The following is a 14628-nucleotide window of genomic DNA, read 5'->3' as shown; positions in this document are numbered from 1 at the left end:
ATGCAAATGAACCAATTCGATTGTTCAATGTTGATTTGCATTTGAAACGGTACATTAAAAGAACGGCGTTTGTATTGGGCCTAGAGTAGCGTTCCCAATTTTGTTACCTGCGTTTCCATAACGACAAGATTACATTCCTTGGCAGCAGCTCTGAGTGCTTCTGCTAGCTCCATGTACTCGACTCCCTTTACGTCCACACCAGGGAATACATCCTGTACCAGCGCATCAAAACGGCGCGAGTCTGCAAACGTCAGCTTCGACAGTGTGTTTACACGGAGAGCCTGCACCACAACGCGCGCCTCGATACTTGGGTTAACTACGGGGAAAAGCCATTTGAATGTGAGAGAGCATAGAGTAGCTTGAAAACAACAGAGGGCTTCAATTGCCACGCGCGCCTAAATTCTTTAGTTAACAGAACACGTACCCTTTTCACCAGATTGCTTATGTGATTGTAACAAATTACCGCATCCCTTCAGTATCGTCTTGAGTGCACGCAGACCCCAGTCGTAGTGTTGCTGTTTTGACAACAGCTCCCTGAAAAAAGAAAGGATTTGAATATAGCTCTGAATATCAACTTTACAGCCCTTTCGTAGCAAACTTCATTCTCCTTCGAATTTGAAGCTCATGAAATAAATAAACAAATTCGGTAACAATTGGAATCACCAGTCAGACCAAAGAGAGTGAGTTATGCATAGGGTTCATAGGGTAAAAAGTGTTGTTGTGTAACGCCCTGAATAACATACTTGGATAAGTTGAAGATGGCGACCAGCTTTCTCCCTAGACTCTTAGCCTCTTTGAATCCTTCGGAGAACATGATCGTCTCCGCGATTAGCTCATTGTCCGGCCGGGACATGGCAACCGGGCGGAACAACTGCTTCAAGTTGTCCGGAAGCTTCTGCCTGCCACCGTAGCCCTTTCCAGCAGGATTGAGAGTGATGAAGATTCCCGAATTGAAGTCGATGTCGATCTTTAACGAAAAAAAGTCATTGATTTAAAAACAAAAAAACAGAATAGTTTTATGACACAATACGCCGGTTTTATAATGTCCCTCGATATAGGGACATTATAGCCTTGAAGGGTAAAATATTGTGGGATTTTGTCTAGTAGCCGCTTAATAGAGGTACTACTGTGAATCATCCCCTTACTTCTCTACCAAGACGCTTCGTACAGCTGACAGCACGTTATTTCCTATCATTCTACCCCTCACTTATGTACCCATAAATTCCGCACCGATAATACCATCCAAATACCTAATATCGTAACATATACATTATGCCCTTACTTGTCTACCCAGGAGCTCCGTAGATGCCATCTTGGATTTGAGAGCAGCTTGAATGGTTTGGATTTGCATAGATACCGCAGACAGGACGGCCTCTTCCAAACGGTTGAACTCGTCAAAACAACCCCATGCCCCACACTTCACCAGTCCGATAAAGATGCGACCCATGGATTTCACATCGATGCCCTAGAATACAAACCACCCTCAGTAATTTTATCAAATATCAGACTTTCTTAAGTAGTAGACAACCATTAAGTAGTACCATCGGTTGGTGCCTTAACAGCGATAGTGTGACCAACAATAGAGTAAATGAACATTCTCATAGCTAAAGGCTAGCATATTACTAGGCGCATCTCGCGTTCACTATGGCCAGACACCATTTTAAACAATAGAACGTACATCCTTTCTCTAACCCTTCTCTCGCCACAAAGCGTAAGATCAACCGTTTCGTCTACGGTTACACACAAGGTGAACAGAAGGTAGGCTCCAACGGCTGGCCACAGTTTTCCTTCTAGCAAGAAGTTTATAGCTTCCTAAAAAGCTATAAATAAGATCAACTTGATCTACCTCGTCACAGTTGAAGACAAGCACTTGACTCCAACGATTGCCCATAGTTTTCCTTCTAGCAAGAAGTTTAAAGCTTCCTGAAAAGCTATAAATAAGATCAACTTGATCTACCTCGTCACAGTTGATGACAAGCACTTGGCTCCAACGGCTGACCATAGTTTTCCTTCTAGCAAGAAGTTTATAGCTTCCTGAAAAGCTTTAAATAAGATCAACTTGACCTACCTCGTCACAGTTGAAGACAAGCACTTGGCGCCCAAACAATCCCCCAAGAGCTTTCACAGACTCGGTCTTGCCGGTACCAGCAGGTCCGTAAGGGTTCCCCCCCAGACCCATGTGCATTCCTTGTGTGAGCGTCAGGTAGCACTTGTCCGTCAGGGGGGTGTGGACCAGCTTAGGTGCGTTTCCTTGATACTCGTATGTGTAATGGAACTCGGCGTCACACATGCGAATCATGCATTCGCCTGCAGTAAACAAAGTAAAGTATGTTCACAGTTTTTTTTTTACCCAGGGAATAGTCAATAGGAGAACGACCTATAATATGAATGACGAATAATGTTTTGATTTGTTTGTTGGCCACTCCTACTCCTTTGTTATTGTTTATCATTGAAAATGCAGCTTTTTTTTCGCATTTTTTCGCATTGTCGATAATTGATTGAAAATATCTTATTTACTTGCTTGAATTAGCCGATGGAAATGGAAGCTTTGTGTGGCTCGCCATTGAGCGAGATTGGCCTTCTTTAATCATTCCCTTAACACATAGTATAAGATTCTGATTTTTCAAAGCGGAAATGCTAAGGAATTACTGGTGCTTCTTATGACACATAGCGCCAGGCTTTGTTTTACTAGTTAGAGACGGCTAGAGCTAGTACTAGCAAGAAAAAGCTGATGGGTACCTTTGTGCATGTAGAATCGTAACTGCTTCTGCCACATCCACTCATCCAAAGACTTGACCCCCGCCTTGATCAAGTTCTGGACCACCTCGATGGAGTGAATGGTGTCTAGGATGAGCGCCTTGAGCTTGAGTTCCAACACGTGACTATCCCCAGGCTCCCCGGACCCCTGCACGTCTGCACTCGTGTACGACTCCAACTGGGATTCCATCTCGATCAGGAACTCCTGGAGGCTCCCGCTTTTAATGGCCACCTCACATCGCTCCGTGAACTGGACTTGCTCCGCCAGGTTCAAAATCTGTCCACAAGGTACGGGCGTGTTCAGAGTCAATTGTAGTTCGCGTTTGGTATCCATCAAATCATTACAAGATGTGTCGCGCTAACGTTATATTCCTGAAATCTCAGTTACAGTTTTTGGTAAACAGATTTGATCAGATGCTCTCATCAGAAAAATATCCAATATTTGATTTCAGTTGATCTCGTGAAAATATTATATCCAAATCTCTGAAATCTCAGTTACAGTTTTTGGTAAACAGATTTGATCAGATGTTTACATCAGAAAAATATCCAATATTTGATTTTAATTGATCTCGTGAAAATATTATATCCAAATCTGACTCCAGTTGCTCTCAATTACGTAAGGAATTGATGCAAATTGTCACGCACGTTTAAGGGTAATATAGCAAACCTGTGAGGGAAATTTGGATGGGTCGACGCCACTTCCGCCTCCCTTTCTACTTATGTCCAGACATTGAGTAAGGAGTTCCCTCAAAGTGTCCTTCATCTCGACGGCGAGATGACCCAGCCATGCCTGCAAAAGGGGGAAAACAGATTTTTTACACTTTTTTAAATAGGAAATATAACCAAGTAAAACCTATACAAGTAGAACAATAGACTTTTGTTAAATTTCTAAATGCAGGCACGATAGCTAAACTTCGGAACATCCTGTCACATAATTCGGTCTTTAGAAATATTAAGGTATGAATTTATCTTTGTACAACTATTATGGCGGGGTATATACATTGCTCCGGTACAATAACACTCGGAAATAACACACAACGATAACACACAGAAAATGTAACAAAGCCAAACTTATAAAAGTATAACAGCTCACATAACCATGACTGATCTCGCCGCCCAGTCCTAAAAAGAGGTCAGTCGACCTCATTCTGGGTGCCCGGCCAGGAAGAAACCTATGGTATTACCTCGACCTCCGGGGTGATATTGACAGGTCGTTTGAGAGGCACGACCTCACCCTCGATGGACTTTATGGCGATTATCGTCTTGTTCCCCTCGTCAAAGCCCACATGGTGAATCCCTGCAAACAGCTTTTTCAAATGCGACTGGATCACTGTTGGGTTCGTCGCTTGGCCGAGAATTTCTAACAGGTCGTCATCACCGATGAAGTAAAATCGAGGGAAAAGAGACCGCTTTTCCTGAAGGGAAAATGTTTTTTAAAGTTACGGTAAGAACCCAATTAAAAAGACAAATAAGGTGATTATAGTAATGATCTAACAATTGCCGGGGACGCCTTACAAAAGTCTATAATCCAAGGTGAGAGCTTAAAAAAGAGTATTGCCGGAATAAACTGCAATATCATTATTTTGAACTGTAAATCTGAACTGTTCACACAAAGCGTATTTTTGGGGTGATTTGTGGTTCTCCTCTTTAATCTTGGAACATCAAAGGTACTTTTTGCTTTCGAACTCATCAATTCAACACTCTGCGCTCAAATTCCAAAATTGATTTCGTGTTGTTTTGGATATTTCCAGATCCTTTCTAAACCACTACATATACTTCGTTGAGTTTTGTGATCATACCACCTGAATACGGCCGGTGATCCTGTTACTTCTCACGAGAACCGCTCTCACATCACACCTTACCTCTAGGAATTCATTGAGAGATTTCTGACAGCGCTGCAGTTGGTCGAGCAATGTGACCAGCGTGTTCCTAATACCAGGTCGGCCAACCAATGACAGCACGCGGTTATCCTTAGAGACGTCCATCATAATAGAACTAAACACAGGAGCAGAGGAAAAAAAATAGCATATACATAGTGTTTAATATAGTATAAATCATGATCTAAGCGCTTCAAATCTAAAATTCTATTACGTATGTATTAATAATGTCCCGTCGTTCAGCGCTGAGAAACAGAAAGATAGCATCCTCAACCGGGAATCGAACCCGTTTGAGCAGAGGTGAGAGGCCCAATAAGCTGACGCCTAACACACTGGTCAACCCGTGTACCCAGTTAACTTTATGTTACATGATTTACGCTTAAAGCCGCATTGTCACCAGTTTACTTCCGGTCGATTACGTATTTCCGAAGATTTTTAACGGAAAATGCGAAAAATATTTCAAAATATTGAAAGCAGTGTGTTTATTAGAAGTTTCTTTGACGATGTGATTGATAATTTAGAGCGGATGGCCTGTTTAATATCCCGGATTTTAATAGATTCTTTTGTATTTTAACGGTTGAGGTTTCCGTCGGACCTCCGGAAGTAAACTGGTGACGATGCGGCTTTAAGTGTTTAGTAGCAATTCATACTGGGAATAAAGTTTAACTAGTCGTAAGTCATCATCGAGCAGCAGAGTTAAGTTAGTTAACATTATTCGTCATACATAATACAGTAATGGTTGCCAATCACGCATAAGTTTTAGAAGCCATTCATGTTGGGAATAGAGTTAAACTAACCGGAAGTCGTCATCGACCCTCTTGAAGCGTCCTTGTTCCCTAGGCAACGCGCCTCGGCCAAAGATGGGTTCAAGGTAGACCCACTTGCGCTGGATTTGGTTGAGGTTGTGAAGGTATTCGTCCAGGTCGGCAAGTCGGCCCTCCCAAATAGACGCCTTGTCTTCGAAGCCCTTGTAGTATGGGGAGTCTTTAAGTGACTGCAACAGGCACTGATTATCGCCAACTTGATTGACAAGCTCTTTCCAGTCCTTGATGATTGACAACTCTTTCTCATGCGAGTCACTGTATGACGTCAGAGAAAACACGGCCCCAGCCCCCCACAGCTCGAGCTCGCGCAGCGCCTCACGGATGGATACTTCGCCCTGGGCACGACTATTCAGTTCCTGTTTGAAAGAGAATACGTGAAAAAGCAGCCACTCCAGAATTATTTTTTTCCTATTTTGACATCAAAATGGTTTACTTGCAAGAGAACCTGCAAATACCTAACCATGATTGTAGTTCAAAGTCGATTGAAGGTTTCCCAGCTATTTTCTTTAATTAGCCTTTTCGTGACTTGGAATAGCAAAATGGTGGTCACATTATTACACAAACTAGGTAAAAGTGATTTACTAATGGTGAAAAAAAACTATGTAACACGCTTATAGCCGAGTTCGCTGTTGCGCGACCTCTGAGAATTCAAATCCATTTTTCGTCTGAGAAGGGCGCGTAGTCAATCATACCATCGTGAATTGGGACCACACTGTTCCCCCCCTTTCGGAATGGGTCCACTGTACCTTAAGAACGTCGGCATGTGTGACGATCTGGTCCGCTGATTCCAGAACCGATCCAAATGTGAGCTTCTCAAGGGTTGTGCCCTTTGGCATCTTGAGCAGCCTGAACAGCTCCAGCCAGTGGTCCTGGGACAGGGCTTCACCTCGCACGTATTTCAGCAGCGGAACCACATTCTGATTGGCGAATAAGGCAGCATTAGCACTGGACCTACCACGACTAAAACCCGGGAAAACTGGACCTGCATAGGGCATTAATCCTGGCGAAGTCTATCTCGACTGACGACATAACAAAGGCAATGCTGGCGAACTACAGTACCAACATTTTGAACAAGGCTTGAAGAGGGAAATTGCTTGATCTTTGGAAGGAGTGGATTATCATGTCAGCGTGAGATAATAATAATAATAATAATAATAATAATAATAATAATAATAATAATAATAATAATAATAATAATAATAATAATAATAATAATAATAATAGTAATAATAATAATAATTTAATATAGCATTATAAAAATCTCAATGCTTTACAAACATCCTACTCTATTCTACTCAATAATTTAGCTAAAACTCTATCTTACACATATATAACTGATGCAAATATATATATATATATATATCTTAATACTAATACTTATGATAATATTTCTAATGGTTAAAAACTAATCAATTGTTGTAGTGCTTACAAAATAAGTACGTCTTTAAAGACGATTTAAATTTGCTGAGACAGTCGGTGTTTCTAATGTGTAGGGGGAGGGAGTTCCATAATTTAGCTGCAAAGTTTGAAAAAGATCTGTCCCCATAAGTTTTTGTTCGTGATTTAGGAATGACGAGAAGGTTCTTGTTAGCAGATCTAAGGGATCGAGATGGCGTATACGGTGTTAAGAGTTCAGTGATATATTCAGGAGCCTGGTTGTGGAGAGCTTTATGTGTGATTGTAAGAATTTTAAAGTCTATTCTAGAAGCAACAGGTAGCCAGTGAAGTTCCTTAAGATCTTTCAATGTCGCTTCAAAGAGCCGGAAATCTTTACTAAAGAAGACTCGCAAGCTTTGTGGAAAAACGCCAAGAATTGTAATACATTTATTTTCATGCAGACAGCTCAAAAGCAACAACCCATGCCCATCAAATTATCCTTGGTCCGACAGATACTTAATTAATGTGCTTCACAAATAAAGAAAATGGAAACGTGCAAGAACCATCTCACCTTGTACTTCTCGACATCTTTCTGCAGGCGTACAGTCATCACAGTGGGCTCCTTGGTCCGCAGATTCTCGCCCCAGCCAGTCAGGAAATCATCAAACAGGAATGTGCGAGATCTAGGAACATAAGGAGCTTTTAGTCCAGAGCTCCATATAAGAGCTCAAAACCTTTCCCAGATATGTCTGCACCCAAGACTTAGTTCTTAGAAAGAACTTTAGACAGGTAAAAGGGCTCAGAACCAAGAAAAAAAGAACCATATCATTCTGAAGCAAGTTCAATCTAAATTTCTATAGGATATCCAGCAACATCAAACACTTCATACTGATACAAATTAAGACCATGATACCAGAGGTAATCAACATTAAACACTTCATACTGATAGGTGTTCAGGCCGTGAAACCAGAAGTATACTGCATACTAATACATATTCAGGCCACCGTAACACCACATTCTGAACCATGGCCAGTTACCTGAAGGATATCCAGTCTTCCTTGGCGAGCTCCTCTAGACCCGTGTTGAACTCCTCGAACAGTCGCCACATGTCCTCAGTGGTAGAGATATCCTGCCGCAGATCATCAGCCACGGGAAAATGCGGCTCTGTCACTCCAAAATGACTACACTCAAATCTACCCCACAAATAGATATATTAGAGCCTCAGCGAGACTTGGGAAACTTCGTTACAGGACAAATATGACACGGTTTGAAATAAGGATGATGCAAAAAGGAAGTCCATGTGTCCTAATCTACGGTGCTCTCCCAAGGAAAAGTACTCTAATACTTACATCACAGGGTTTCGAATAAGAAAATCAAACAAGATAATCCTTGAAATACAAGCATAAAATAATTCCCACCTCATAAGGTAACCCTAATGTCCTGTGAAAAATCTGTAAATCCAAAAAGTTTTTCTTTATTGTTGTTTAATTCTAACTAACATAAACATACACTCCACCCCTCCCCTTCTGTTCACCTCTCCCTGTATAAACCTACACGACTCTTTTCATGGCTTCCTCCAGCTCATCAATGATACCCTAAATATTCCTTGGACAAATACGCAATTTTAAAGGGCTAAGCATTTTTTTTAATATGTGTAATTCTACTCCAATTTACATGAACATTCACTCCACCCCCTTACTGACTTTTGTCATGGCTTCCTCCATTCCTCGAGCTATTTCAACTCATTAAATTATACCCTTAATAACCTTCATTTGTAATAAATATGTAAGATGTGTGATTCTATTCATCTTACATGAGCTTCTTCATGGTTTCCTCCAGCTCTACAAACTCTGCCTTTCTCTCTTTGACGGACGTGACGGCGGCAATACACGCTTGACGGTCCGTGTCGACGTCTATGTCCTTGGGTTTGAGCTGATGCCAGCGTGCCGCAAACTTGTCCAGCTCCTGCTGGAAGGCCTGCACGCGTGACTCCACGTTACTCTTCATGACCTCGACCTGGACAGAGTGTGAAATAACATGTTAAATAAATACTAGGGACGAGAGAAAATACACGAGATGCGTGACGACAGAACAATCGCGCGTGATGCGTGTTAATTACATCGTGAGTTTCTTTTTTGTTATATATCTAGCTTAATGCGTGTTAAATACATCGTAAGTCAATTACTGTGTCAATTAATGTCTAACGTGATACGCGTTCATTACACCGTAAGTTATTTCTTGCGTTACATGTCTAGCGTGATGCGTGTTAATTGCATTGTGAATTATTAATGTTTTACATGCCTAGCGTGATCATTACATGATGAGTTATTTATTGCGCTACATGTCTAGCGTGATGGGTGTTCATTACACCGTGAGTTATTTATTGCGTTACATGTCTAGCGTGATGCGTGTTCATTACATTGAGTTATTTATTGCGTTACATGTTTAGCGTGATGCGTGTTTATTACATCATGAGTTATTTATTGCGCTACATGTCTAGCGTGATGCGTGTTCATTACACCATGAGTTATTTATTGCGCTACATGTCTAGCGTGATGCGTGTTCATTACATCATGAGTTATTTATTGCCTTACATGTCTAGCGTGATGCGTGTTCATTACATTATGAGTTATTTATTGCGCTACATGTCTAGCGTGATGCGTGTTCATTACACCATGAGTTATTTATTGCGCTACATGTCTAGCGTGATGCGTGTTCATTACACCATGAGTTATTTGTTGCAATGCATGTCTAGCGTGATGCGTGTTCATTACACCGTGAGTTATTTATTGCGTTACAGCGTGTTCATTACACACTAAGTTATTTATTGCGCTACATGTCTAGCCTGATGCGTGTTCATTACACCGTGAGTTATTTATTGCGTTACAGCGTGTTCATTACACACTAAGTTATTTATTGCGTTACATGTCTAGCGTGATGCGTGTTCATTACATCATGAGTTATTTATTGCGTTACAGCGTGTTCATTACACACTGAGTTATTTATTGCGTTACATCTCTAGCGTGATGCGTGTTCATTACACCGTGAGTTATTTATTGCGTTACAGCGTGTTCATTACACACTAACTTATTAATTGCGTTACATGTCTAGCGTGATGCGTTTTCATTACACCGTGAGTTATTTATTGCGTTGCAGCGTGTTCATTACACACTGAGTTATTTATTGCGTTACATGTCTGGCGTGATGCGTGTTCATTACACCGTGAGTTATTTATTGCTTTACAGCGTGTTCATTACACACTGAGTTATTTATTGCGTTACATCTTTAGCGTGATGCGTGTTCATTACACCGTGAGTTATCTATTGCGTTACGTGTCTAGTGTGATTCATGTTACTCGCATCGTGAGTCAATTCTTGCGGAGCATGCACTCTCACCTGCTCTTTGACCATAAGTTCATGGCTTTCCAGCATCAACTCGAACTTATCCCATCTCGCCTGCAGTTGTCCGATCTGCTCCACCCCTCCCCCTGCCACGTTACGTAGCAGCTTGTTCTTGGACTCGGCTTTCTCGAACAAAGGCTGGATCTGAAACAAGCACCGATAATACACAGTCCATTTTCGCCTGGACACGGAAATGTCAACCCAGAGAAACAAAGAAATAACGCTAGGATAGGATAACCGTTCGAATACAAAACATCCGGAACGATATCCACAATAAGGGGAGATTGTGCTTTAGCCCTCGTCCATAACAACCAGTAACCCATCGCGAAAATAAATCAGCAAAGGTTTGTAATGGTATGCTCTGTGCTTCTGTGGAAACAGAGTTGGTTCGCTGACGTTTCCAACCTTAGCCCTACGTCGGAGCAAAAGGGGCAATAGTTATGGAGGTACAGGAATTTAGGGTCTTCCCGATGTTGGATATTCATCTCAATGTACCTGTCGGAACGGTCAGCGTGCATGGAGTTTGAGAGGAAACACAACTCTCAATGCACTGTTTTTTGTAAGGTTTTAAAGCTTCATGAGCATGTTTGCCCCTCTTTTCTCTTAATATACCTTTTGTAAGGTATGCTCCGTATACATGAGGTTCGATGGGGCATTAACTCTCAACTGTACAGTACCTGTGGTTTTTGTGAGGTATGCTCCGTATACATGAGGTTCGATGGGGCATTAACTCTCAACTGTACAGTACCTGTGGTTTTTGTGAGGTATGCTCCGTATACATGAGGTTCGATGGGGCATTAACTCTCAACTGTACAGTACCTGTGGTTTTTGTGAGGTATGCTCCGTATACATGAGGTTCGATGGGGCATTAACTCTCAACTGTACAGTACCTGTGGTTTTTGTGAGGTATGCTCCGTATACATGAGGTTCGATGGGGCATTAACTCTCAACTGTACAGTACCTGTGGTTTTTGTGAGGTATGCTCCGTATACATGAGGTTCGATGGGGCATTAACTCTCAACTGTACAGTACCTGTGGTTTTTGTGAGGTATGCTCCGTATACATGAGTTTCGATGGGGCCTTAACTCTCAATACTATGTACCTGTGGTTTTTGTGAGTTAAGCTCCGTATACATGAGTTTTGATAGGGCCTTAACTCTCAATACTATGTACCTGTGGTTTTTGTGAGGTATGCTCCGTATACATGAGTTTTGATAGGGCCTTAACTCTCAATACTATGTACCTGTGGTTTTTGTGAGGTAAGCTCCGTATACATGAGTTTTGATAGGGCCTTAACTCTCAATACTATGTACCTGTGCACATTAGGTTCAGCGGGGCATTAAACCTTGATAATGTACCTGTGGTTTTTGTGAGGTAAGCTCCGTGTGCTTGAGGTTCGCTTCACCTATCTCCTCCACCGTCTGTGGTCGTGTGGATAGGGCCTCCATGCCCGAGGTCAGGAAAGTGTCGATAGTCTGTACCTCCTGCGTGATGGACCGGCGCAGAGAACTCATCAATGCATCAAACAGCTGCTGGATGTGATCATCAATGGTGGACTTGACGGGAACCGTGGACACAGTGATGCAATCAACTTTGACTGACCTGAAACCACACACACCACGTGAAAAGCTTGATCGTTTAAAGAATGTAAACCAGGTGAGAAAGCCTTGCTCATCACATAAGGAAAGTATCCCTAGATACCCTGCCCTGTATCGTGAAAGCGTAATAAAAAAAATACACTGGGAAAGATGACCTGCGAAATATTTCCCATGACAATTCTTACACTTTAAGTAAACAGTTCTAGAGCAGTCTGTATCTTTGCTTGCGGGTAAAGAGCTTCAAGTGAATCGAAGAAAAGCATATCCAAATACGTCATTGCGCTATACAATACAACTTGACTTAGGTCTAAAGGGCCTATCTCTGTCTCCTTTTTTTCTGAGGGTGTTTTAACAGTCTCTAAGCACTTCACAGGCAACGAATTACCTGCCAGCATAGAAAGTGTCATTTCACCATGAAGATGAGTTAGCCAAGGTCTAAAATTGCATTTCATGTCCTTCAATACCAGTTTAACCTTACACACATTAAGGTAATGTTCAGCTGCATGAAATTCCCATATGGATAAGCCTTTTGTAAACCTTACATAAGGCTTACTTACAAGGGGAGTTGACAATGCAATACATAACGCGTACTTACAAGGGTAGTTTCTCTGCGTCCCTTCCCCTGGCCTTGAGGGCCCTGAAGTTCCTCTCCCAATCGGCGACATCATGTAAATGCTTGTCTACCAGTGCGTCCAGGTCGATGCTCCCCAGTACCACCCAGTCCTTGAACATCTCCTGCACGGCCACAAGCCGACGGAACAGATCCTCTGCTTTGCTGTAAACCGTCGAGAAGCCAGGCGCATTGTGATCCACCATCAGCTGGTAGAACGAGTTGTCTTCTCCCACGCCTCGGAAGTGGTTAGGGATGGAGATGAATTTTCGCATCTCGCGGAAGTATTTGGCACGGATCTCCTCGAGCGGAGGTCGAAACTGCAGACGCTGCTGCCTGAGGAGATGAAAACCCAGCCTGTGTGATTAGGTAGCAAAAGGGAAATCCAGCCTGTATATGATCAGGTAGCAAGAGAATTATGAAGGAACAGAATGCAGAATGAACATGATGGTGATCTTATCGGGATCCCAGAACTCTGAACTCTGGTTGTTGGAATATACAGTGCTAAAGCGTATTCAGAAATTTTTATGGCTAGCCTGCTTCTAGGTCACGTTATCTCCCCCTCCCCTCCACTCCAACCACCATCGCCCCTCCCCCTCTTGGTCGCTCGCTGAAACTACGACAGCTACCATGAAGGCTATTACTCCTGGACTTCTCTCATTGAGCTTTATCAAGCTAGTAGAAGGCATGTATTGTTTTAAAAAAAATACGATACGCATTGGGTTGTAATAAATCGGCCACCTCCAAGTATGTGTAAGGTGTATAAAAAAACTACATTTTTTTATTTATACTTCTTCTGTCACATACTGACGTGGGTACTTTTTGCTTTCCAGACGTGTCCACTTAAGAGGAGATATTCCAATCAGATTCAAGCAGATTTACAATAAGAGATTCCCCTGTTCCTTCTCACCTGAAGGTGAGCTCCACCTTAATCTCAGGTAGATTCTCGTTCAACCCCTCAAGGCCTAGTTGGTACTGGTGTTCCAGCGCCTTGTATAGCTGACGATCCCAGTGCATCTTCCATGTGCGCATGTTCTCCGCCTTAAACCCGTGCTGGACCAGAGAGGTCATGATCTCTCTCAGATCAACCAGGGCCTCTTTCCATCGAGGCTGTTGGCGGAGGAGGTCGATGCTCATCAAGTTCACCACCTGGATAAATGGACAAACAATTATGTGCGTCATTGGAAGATCAACACTTGTTTGTGAGTCACTCAAAGTGTAACCGGCTTCTGAACTAAACTTAATTTTGCTGAGTACATTCTGTTAAAAACTTTCAAAACCGGATTGTCATACTTGCTTACTTCTTTTAAAATGCCAAAAATCGTGAACAAAATTATGTTTTATGTTTTTACAGTGTAAACGTTTGTTGTAATAAAATCAATTTTACACAAAGATTGTTGAAGGTTATGGACTACTCGTGCTAGCTACTCGTGGAAGTGATTTGGTGGCCGAGCGTTTTTCTTACAGTATACCTTCAACTATAGGTTGACGTTGAATTCTGGAAGACCGTTAAAAGGACATTATCTTAACAACTTTAAAACTTTTTGAAATGATGCAAAAATCACGATTTAACCATGAAATTCCCCATGGTCAAGCAGTGTACAACAAAGAAAAGGGGCCATACTGTACCTTATCCGAAATGTTGTAGTGACATTTCCTGAGCCTACGATTCTCTGACGTCAATCTCTCAGCGGCTGCTTGTAGCTTGTTGATGTAGGCCTCAAGCTCGGAGGGCTTGTCCCACGTGACTTGTGTTCGGTGACCAGAAGCATCATTGGAGCCTTGCTTGGGGTTCTTGACAAGGCGTTCAAATGCCAGGGCGGAGTCAAGCATCATGGACTGCTGGCTTGGAATCATCTGCTGGTCGATCGTGTTGTAGAAATGCGCCACCTGAGTACCAATGTAAAGTTACAATTATTCTGTCAATTCAAATCCATCGGAAACGTCTACAACTAGAGACAAAACTCCTTTTATTATATTTAAACAGCCCCAGCGCATTTAAAAAAAAGTTTTTCGTATTTTTTTGGTAAGAGAAGTTTGCCTAAAGTAATATGTGGCACCGCATACTGTGAAAGCTTTATAAAGGCGTCCATCTCTATAAGCCCACCTTTTAATTAAGCTCCCTCGCATAAGTCATAATTTTCGGGGTGGGACCTCTATCTAGTAAAGCACCTCTCTCATTGTC

The 14628-nt window shown here is 42.2% G+C and overlaps 1 protein-coding gene across 3 annotated transcripts in view; it reads right to left on the bottom strand.

Annotated features, from left to right (window-relative positions):
- Nucleotides 1–14628, bottom strand: part of LOC5510621 (cytoplasmic dynein 2 heavy chain 1-like) — a 57769-nt gene that overhangs the window by 38376 nt on the left and 4765 nt on the right. For all 3 annotated transcript variants that reach the window (XR_007314022.1, XR_007314023.1, XM_032379768.2), the window contains exons 8-26: nucleotides 14073–14333; nucleotides 13354–13592; nucleotides 12429–12779; nucleotides 11594–11837; nucleotides 10231–10380; nucleotides 8649–8851; nucleotides 7873–8028; nucleotides 7407–7518; nucleotides 6205–6375; nucleotides 5432–5814; nucleotides 4620–4752; nucleotides 3942–4172; nucleotides 3425–3547; nucleotides 2740–3034; nucleotides 2069–2307; nucleotides 1283–1465; nucleotides 744–967; nucleotides 425–534; nucleotides 108–316 (exon numbers count right to left, since the gene is read on the bottom strand). Coding sequence is in view for 1 of the 3 variants with exons in the window: in XM_032379768.2 (XP_032235659.2) it covers nucleotides 108–316; nucleotides 425–534; nucleotides 744–967; nucleotides 1283–1465; nucleotides 2069–2307; nucleotides 2740–3034; nucleotides 3425–3547; nucleotides 3942–4172; nucleotides 4620–4752; nucleotides 5432–5814; nucleotides 6205–6375; nucleotides 7407–7518; nucleotides 7873–8028; nucleotides 8649–8851; nucleotides 10231–10380; nucleotides 11594–11837; nucleotides 12429–12779; nucleotides 13354–13592; nucleotides 14073–14333 (4017 nt within the window). In the remaining 2 variants the exon portion in view is untranslated. The remainder of the gene's footprint in view (nucleotides 1–107; nucleotides 317–424; nucleotides 535–743; nucleotides 968–1282; nucleotides 1466–2068; nucleotides 2308–2739; nucleotides 3035–3424; nucleotides 3548–3941; nucleotides 4173–4619; nucleotides 4753–5431; nucleotides 5815–6204; nucleotides 6376–7406; nucleotides 7519–7872; nucleotides 8029–8648; nucleotides 8852–10230; nucleotides 10381–11593; nucleotides 11838–12428; nucleotides 12780–13353; nucleotides 13593–14072; nucleotides 14334–14628) is intronic.

The sequence above is a fragment of the Nematostella vectensis genome, chromosome 10 (assembly GCF_932526225.1).
Source record: "Nematostella vectensis chromosome 10, jaNemVect1.1, whole genome shotgun sequence".
Taxonomy (NCBI): domain Eukaryota; kingdom Metazoa; phylum Cnidaria; class Anthozoa; order Actiniaria; family Edwardsiidae; genus Nematostella; species Nematostella vectensis.
Note: the sequence above shows the minus strand (reverse complement) of the source record. Positions and strands in the feature narration are given on the sequence as shown.